The following is an 8,769-nucleotide window of genomic DNA, read 5'->3' on the forward strand; positions in this document are numbered from 1 at the left end:
AAAAAAAAAAAAAAAAGAAATTAACAAATGCCTAAACAAAGAAGTCCTATATCTCTTACTCCCAAATCTGATTTTAAAATAGTAATAACTAACCTGGAATATTACTTACCGAATTTCAAAGTCTTAAAGGTTTTTGGCTCTCCACTGGTTCCACCAGCTCCATTGCTTGCCATGATATAGACAGTATATTGTGTATTAGCCTGTAAGGACTTCAGTCTGTATTGCAGAACATCAGAGTTCACCGTTTCATCTTTTTAGGAGAAGATTTATGTCAATAAACACACAAAATAGTGTTATATCACTAGTGTACAGGGAACTGAACACTTTTTTAGCATCTTTTACAATGATAGATCACAAAGTATTTTAAAGACCAATTGAAATACAAAGCAACCTTATCAGTCCTTTGACAGAGAACATTTAAATTATCAATGTTTATCAATGCTACTTAAAAGTTTAGGGCAAAAAAAAAACCATTATGTGTTTACCTTTAAAAATAAATACATATTTTTTTGCTAATATTAAAGATAGGCAAATTATGATCTCCTGTAGTTTATTTTATTATTGAAAACAGTGCTTTAAGAACTTTATTTCCTGGTACCTAGGCTCAGAAATTAAGAACTTAAAATAGTTTCTGCAGCTTGTGAAATTTAGCTGTATTTCTGGTACATGCAGTTAGACATTGATCATGCAAAAGGATGCAATCCATCAGCACTGGGATACCACCCCAATAAAGTCAGAGGAAAGCCAAAATCAACTGGATTTTTTTTCCAAGTTTGAAAATGTTTTTCTGAATAGAACTCAACATTTCCAATACCTTCTCCATTACTGGAATTAGTATGATGTGCTTCACTTTTAAATTTTTTTGAAGCAGGGCATATATCCTAACATTCTGTGTCTACAAACAGTATTAAAAGTATGTTCATATTATGAAATTAAAGTCACTAAAACATTTTCTGGTGCACAAAGTCAAAGCCAACTCATGTCATCATACAGTTCAGTCAAGAAACACTCAGGAAATAGATATGATACAATATGCCCTGAGATTAAACAAACTGAGTTTCTCTTAAATCAGGGAGGGGAAAGTGAAGTTCTAGAGTTAAAAGGCCATCAGTGAAGTCACCTTGCACAAACTCCATGTTCTATTCTTACCAAAAAGATGTGACATCAGAGAAGCCTCAAAAAACATCAGTACAGTAGGGTTTTGCCATTTAAATTTAACTCCCTTGAGTTGCTATTTAAAACTAATTTCCTAAAGAAACTAATCTGAACCCCTAAAATGTGCACAGTCAGCTTTACGTTAGAAGTAATATGGAGACATATGGCTCCATAACATGAGGCTGCGTGTCTTGAGCATGACCCGGCACAAAGCAGTCAGCATTAAATTACTCAGAAACCAACATGGCAGGAAAAATTGCATGTAGAGGACTGAATCTGGCAGAAATAATCAGCTTCCCCTTTCTAATTTAAAAATACCAAAAATACTCTTGCCCTGGCTCCAAACTGGAAATCCAGAAGCAACTGAAGACATCACAAGATTTGTAAGTTCGAGATCTTTTTAAAACAAGATTATGTCAGGTGTCTGCTAATAGTGATGCCTAAAACAAAGGAGGAAAAAGAACCGTTTCTGAAGCACTGAATGATCCAACAGCATTCTTCATAATCTGTACAGGAAGAACAAATTTAGGTCACCGAAACACTTCTCAAAAGATTCTGCTGAGATTTAGGCTAGAGAAGTTCTGAATTGATAGGATTATACTGACACCTTGTATGGATACTACTCCTGAGGTAGAAGATTAAGAATACGCTCAAAAAGTTATGCTATCACCCTCCAGAGCAGAAAAGCAATACCAAGCACAGAAAATCAAGCATATTTGAAGAAATTAATCTAAAAACTACATCCAAAGAAACTATTTCTTGGCAGCTTATTTTAGCTTCTTGGCTATCATTTGCTATTTTGCTTTTATTATAAAACTGACTTTAAAAACATTTTTACAGAAAATTTCCACCATACTGTTCCAGAAGCTGAGGGCTTGGCAAAGGCATCCTTCCAAGGACAGGCATGGAACTTATAAATTCGCTGAACCCTCACAAGGTTCAAATTCATGAATTTGCACAGGATCTATAACTCTCCAATATTTTAGCTCCACTTTAGCTCCTCTACTTCTGTCATTACTTTTTCCATTGGCTTCAGAGGTGTGTCATGATGGAAGAGAGATTTGAAGATGGAGGGAGACTAGTACATACATAAAAGGGGAAAACAGCAAGTACCTGACAAATAGTACTCTCTAATTTGGCATAATCCTGCAAATTTGATTTTTTTTAACTGTTAACAGAGAACAATCTGCAAAAAGCCTCTCATATATGAGTTTCCATCCTTGTCTGGAAAGGGAAGAGGAATGATACTGCTGCCATACACTGACTAAATTTATCACCTGGAGATCTCTGATTTATCATCTGAGAAGCAGAAAGGACGATGTGGTCAACAGTCATGTCAGTACTACCATGGGTAGTACAATACTAATAGTAAAAAAGATTGAGAGCAAGCAGTGCTGTACAAAGTAAGTTCAGAAGAAACTGAGCAAGAATACACGTGTACTATTAAAGCAGGGACTATTCACTAGAATACCCCATCATTTTAATTAAACCTAATAATTTTTTTCATCTTTATGTAAGCCACATTTTAGTACCAGTATTTTCAGACATATTTATAACATACAATAACAAAGTGTGCTAATAACTATGAGAAGAACTATCTTCAGACAGCACACTGTCATAACCCTGTTGAAAGCATTGATGTTTAATGTATACTTACTCAATTCTTTTCCATCTTCGGGTTTATAAAATATTGTATAGTTACTGATAAATCCATTTCTTTTACCCTTTGAAATCTCCTTCCATTTTATTGTAACTTCATTTTTCCCTGGAATGCCTGTGTCAGCCACAGGTCCTTCTGATGGCTCTACACAGAAGCATTATAAATTAGAAAAAGTAATAAAATAGTCTAAGTTCCACAATGTTATCCATCTGTGTTACTTCACACATACCAGTAACATTAGGGGCAACAAATGTACAAGTAAATATGTCATCTTAGTGCTCTGATATAGACCTTAACTTTTCTCACCCTCTTTAATGTGTGATTTCTTCTGATAATACTTCCCCTCATCTATTCTGGCGTTTACATAGTTCTCAGTGTTACTGCATCCGAATACCTCAAGATCATTAAAAGGTGCTATCCTCAAAACGTCAGAGAGAGATCAAGAGGTAAAACATCCACATGCACTCATGAGGGAACTCAGGTGCAAGGTCACTATGTACACAGGACGTCTCTGGCTGAGCTGAGATTCAGCTGGGGTCTCCAGCACCCCCAGTCTTTGCCCATTACATTAGACAAAGTCTTCCTACTTATACAATACCACCTCACGCGCATCACTCCTAACTTTGAAACAAGAGTTCTCTGTGCTTCAGTTTTAAAACAAGTATCTTCCATCCCATTCTCTGACAACCTTTAGTATTGTCACAGCTCCCTATAAAAGGAAAGTACTCGAAACAAAGTTCTAATTGTGCTAGTAAGTATAACTCAAACATACAATACTCCATTACCTCCTCCTAGTAATTAATGCTGTTTAGTAGTGCATTGTACTGTGTGTGCGTGCACACCTACATAGACCTATATACGCACACACACAACATTGACATTTTCACCTGAAATCTTAAAATTACCAGTAAACTATATTCTTACAGCTGGCTGCATAAATCACTGAATTCACATTAAACTTCTACAAATAAAGAAACCTTCCTCCCCTCCCCCCCAAAAAATTACTATTTCATCCACAGTTTCTATCCAATTGGAAACGTCATGGCTTCTTACCATTTTTTAATGTGCAGGACTGCAAATATTTTATTACATTATAAAATTTAACAAAAAGCAAGCTTTTCAAACCATCCATTTTATTCTATGGGTGGAATTTCTTCATATATTAGGACTGAAAAATGCAGTCAAGCATTAAAATCAAGTCTAATTATATATCTAAATGAGCTGTAACATTTAAGAGATAGCCAGTTTAAAGAACTGTTTCATGTTTGTGGCTATACTCTTTCCAACCGCTTTGTATACAGTATGTAAGCTTTACAACAAATGAGTGGATTCAAGCAGCAACGTACCTGTATCACAAGATACAAATTTTCTTTACTGAACAATTCAGTAGCTGATCTATGAACAGAAATCAGGAAGCCTGAATCCTGGGTTTCTTCCAGCATCTACATTTCTCATTCAGTAATGTCAGTACCAAATTGCTCAAAGATAACACACCCTCAGAGACAGCCTACAACACACCTTTCACAACTTTATTAGTTTAAAATACGTACTTTTTTCTTGAACATAAGTTTGTATGGAATATGGAGCTGCTACTTTATTTCCATAGAGAGGATACACTGAGATGTTATAGCATATAAATGGTTTAAAGTTTTCTGTAAAGGAAAAAAAGGAATATTTACATACAATTCTCTATGTGAGATTAATACAATGGAAGTAGAATAAATCACAGTGCAGTTCTAAATATACTGTTAAAGACCTCTATCTTCTTCAACTTTTTAGCAAGCACAATATATATTTATTGCCTCGAATGCTCATTACTGCCCTTAACACAATGAATTTTATTTCGTTGTATTCATAAGAGCACCTGGTTTCTGACTCATTTTTCACTAGAAATACTTTGAATGGGTAATTATACCTCAGCCTTATACAGCTTCTCTGTATGAAGCCACTTACTCATCTCGTAACAGTTTAAGATTTTGGAGGTAGTTTTTATTTTCAAATAACCAGTATAAGATGATACTTCCAGGAATATTTTTAATTTCACATACCTTTAGGTTTACTGCCCTGCAGAAGAAAGTTTTGTCTCATACATCAAACAGCTTAAAAGGCACAATGAAGCCCCATCTCTTAACTCTACACTGATGTTCCAGTTTTGCCAACTGCAGATCTGCTTCTAACCAGCTTGACTAAAAAGTACAATTGTACAAGTTAAATCTCTGCAGTAGAATTTTATATGTTTCAAGACATAGTTCAAGCTTCTGAAAATGAAGTTTTGAACTCTGAACAATCCAGCAGCTAAGTAATCAGCAGGGTGCACCTCCTACTTACAAGCAACTCTCATCAACTCTGAGAGGACACATCTGTGGCTTTACACCCTGTGGGATGAAACCAGTGTAAAGGGTCTCCTAGACCACTCCTCCTCAAGCTCTGCAGCTCGTTCAGCAAGAATAATGGCTATTGACAGATGCCTGCATTATATCAGCTCTCTGGTGCTTTTTCAGTCCCTTACACCTACTGCAACTCAGCAAAAGTTATGATGGCCCACATGTCAGAATGCCAGAATCAGGCCTGAATAACAGTAAGTCTGAATTTGCCTTGACATTTCTGATGTGACTTGTGCTTAGGGTAAACAAAGATCTCCCACAATAATGCTGAGGAGAAAAGTTGGGGGTTTTATATATTGAGAACAGCTATAAATAGCATTTATTCCTCACAGTAAATTGCTGAAATAGTGCAATTTTCAGCGTAAGACTCAAGACTCACCCACCCCAGTTCAATGTCTGATAAACTGCTCTTGAATTTTACTTCACACAGATTGTTTAATTTGTTTTACTGTATCACAGAAACAGTATTTAAATCACTGTTGTCTGAGCCAGTAAGACAAATTTCATGGGCAAGCTAGCTATAGCCATCATTAACAAACTGAGTGTTCATTTTCACTTTAGAAAATGCAGGCTAATTGTCTTCTGAAAACTTTGGACATACTTTTTCCTTGATACAGGATTCAGAGAGATCCTTATATGAACAAGAACCACTTCCAAATTTGATAAATTTAATTAACTAATGGAGAACCAAAGAACTAATAATCCAAAATTCACTTATCACATATATTACATATATTATATTAAACATTTTCACTATTATTCCTGCACTTGTAAAAAAAATCCAAATGTATAAAGAAAAGCAGATGCATTTCATTAGCTAAAGGTAATGTGCATGGAATATACACAGACATCAACATTCACAGTTCTGCCTTTGCACATATCTCTTGAACTCTGCACATTGTTTGTTTTTTCATTGAAACGACATACACATAGCCAAAACATTACTACTTAGAGAGATTATCTGTTAAAAAAAAGTCAGCCTCTGAAACAAAAAAGTGTGCAGATCCTCACCTATCTGTCAGTGCATCAGAAGGCCACTGAAGCCTCTTAGAAATGCCTTAGGTCATAATACAAATGTGATTACGTGATACTTAACATGCTAGACTGACCAATCACTCCACTTGCTTATTTTAAAGTAGAATTCTCCCTCAAATCCTCTTTCAGGTTTCTTGCTCTCTCTACACACATGAAGGCACATGATCTTTTCCCATCTTCAAATTCATTTTTTTGGTTGTAGATTTCTCTGCTAGAGTAGCATACATCTGTCATAGGCCTCCCTACTGGAAGATTCGTGGCGTAAGACCAGGCCACAGAACTGCTTAAACATTAAATCTGTAGCCTAATCTTATATGGGAGCAAACACCATCTTGCCTGTTGCATGAAAATTTCAGAGAGTTAATATTGCTATTAAATTACATGCAAAGATTTCAATAAAGCATGTAATAATGTTATTTTTTAAAATGGTCTGAGAAAACCAGATGACTTCATCCTTGTTTGTTCTTTCCGGTCTACCTATAAATAAATACACATAAATACATATATATCTGTACATTGTTACAGCTGTAACTGATAAATTAACATACTTTTGTTAGTTTTCCAGTATGTAGAATTTGATACATATTGCCATGATCTACCAAAAGGATCTGACTCCAATTCCTCATACCACTCAACTACATATTCGGTTACTTCTGGTTCAGAGGCTATCCATTCCACAACCACTTCTTCATTCGTTGTAAAGGTCCTCACCGTTTCAATAATCTGAGAAGCTAAAAATTTAACAGAAAATGTCAGCAATTCTATCTTCATAAAAACTGCAGCAAGAAACCAGTTCAATTAGAGCAAGCTGAGATTGCTTCTTTAGAGGAGTATGGGACTTAGTCAAGGTTAAAAAAAAAAGTTACTTTATAGCTATTTCACAGGCATGTACTCAAAATACTTTAAAATGAAGCATCTAAGAATTGTTACAATGAAAAGGGGCGGGGGAGGGATTGAGGAGATGATACTCAAGGAGATTTACAGAATCAAAGACCAGTCTGTCTTTTAGGATCTGAATTTTACAGTTTGTAAAATTTTACAAGCCAATTTACTGCCAGTTTTACAGGTAGTACAGATAAGCAAGTTTTGATTGAGATGACAAAGGCAATAGGATAACAGTAAATCAAGTCAGCAAGGTCATGAATGACAGTGAAGCAAAAGTGAACCACCAACCTCCAGAACAGAGGTAATGAAAGTCTGAGTGAAAACCCAACCTGGCAAAGCAGAAGGAAAAAAGACCTGGTGAAGCAGAGGGAAAAGAGATGTATGTAGGGGAAAAAAAGCACGTCACAGCATGGAAAAATCAGAAAAACATTTATTGTGGGATACAGAAGTGGATAGAGAGGCAGTCGGCAACCTCCAGGACAAGATGACATCACATCTACATATCCAGTTTTCTGATTAGACTGGAATTTTATTGAGCAATTCCAAGGGGACGCTTGCACTTATTTCATGAACAACTGATGTAGGAGAAGTGATTCAAGTGTGTCAAATGCAACCTCTCTTTTGGATCGTGGGTAGGCAGCAGGATGTTGCAATACAAAGCTCACAGAGACATCAGAATTAAACCTAGGAGCCAAAGAACACAAGTGTTGTGCTAGAGCAGACCAGCTTCCCGACCCTGGCAGTGGGTGGGATGGCATACTCTGGGAATGCATATGAAATGAGAATAAACACGTTTCTCTCTCTGCTTCCATTGATGCATCTTAGGGACTTCCATTAAACACATTTTTGAATGTTGTTGTTAACTGCATTGCAATAATGCCCTGTGGTAACCCATTTTATGACCTAGTAGAGGGAGGAGACAGAATTGGGTGGGACTATATAAATTTATTTGGGAGGTCCAAGGTTAAAAAAAAAAACCTCAGAAAAGAATAAAATAGTCTAATAAGACATCAGAAAGTGCTGATATCTTAACAACTGTATCGCAAAACAAAAACCCCAACAATAATCGTCTATAACAAAAACATGGTATGTGACAGCAACCAGATAGTATTGTTCTCATAAAAAGTAACGGACTACACAGCTTTGTATATAGCACAGTTCTATATATAGAGATCTATGACAGAAGTCCTTAGTACAATTTTGCTTCCACTATAACAGAACTTAAACAGATGTCAGGAAGATAATTTTTTTTGTTAATGAGAAAAATATATCACGACATTGAGAAATCTTACTTTTTTCATCAGTGGATGGAATCCTCAAAATAGCTTCAGGAGAATTTCCACCAGAGTTATAGGCAGTAATAGATATTATATACGCCTCTTCATTTAAAAGTAAAATAATTTTCTTATCGGTAGAGATGTTTGTCATTTTAAGTTCAGCATTGTTTTCTGGAAAATACTGTATTTTGTAGCCTAGAATTCTCCCAGAAGGTGGAAAGCTGTTTAATGGCTATTAAAAAAATATGCAGTAGTTAAGTGTTTCACAGTGTTATTTGTATAATCAAAAGTATATACTGTATTAAAGATTCCAGATCAAATAACAAATTATACTGTATATATTTATTATATTTATATATAAAAATATATTATT

General features: G+C 35.4%; 1 protein-coding gene across 1 annotated transcript in view; it reads right to left on the reverse strand.

The window, feature by feature from the left end:
- IL31RA (interleukin 31 receptor A) overlaps positions 1–8,769 on the reverse strand; it is a 27,537-nt gene that overhangs the window by 5,218 nt on the left and 13,550 nt on the right. Inside the window, exons 8-12 of the mRNA XM_009272521.2 lie at positions 8,412–8,628; positions 6,783–6,965; positions 4,366–4,467; positions 2,813–2,959; positions 110–250 (exon numbers count right to left, since the gene is read on the reverse strand). Of these exons, the coding sequence (XP_009270796.1) occupies positions 110–250; positions 2,813–2,959; positions 4,366–4,467; positions 6,783–6,965; positions 8,412–8,628 (790 nt within the window). The remainder of the gene's footprint in view (positions 1–109; positions 251–2,812; positions 2,960–4,365; positions 4,468–6,782; positions 6,966–8,411; positions 8,629–8,769) is intronic.

The sequence above is a fragment of the Aptenodytes forsteri genome, unplaced genomic scaffold (genome assembly GCF_000699145.1).
Source record: "Aptenodytes forsteri isolate BGI_AS27 unplaced genomic scaffold, ASM69914v1 Scaffold92, whole genome shotgun sequence".
Taxonomy (NCBI): Eukaryota; Metazoa; Chordata; class Aves; order Sphenisciformes; family Spheniscidae; genus Aptenodytes; species Aptenodytes forsteri.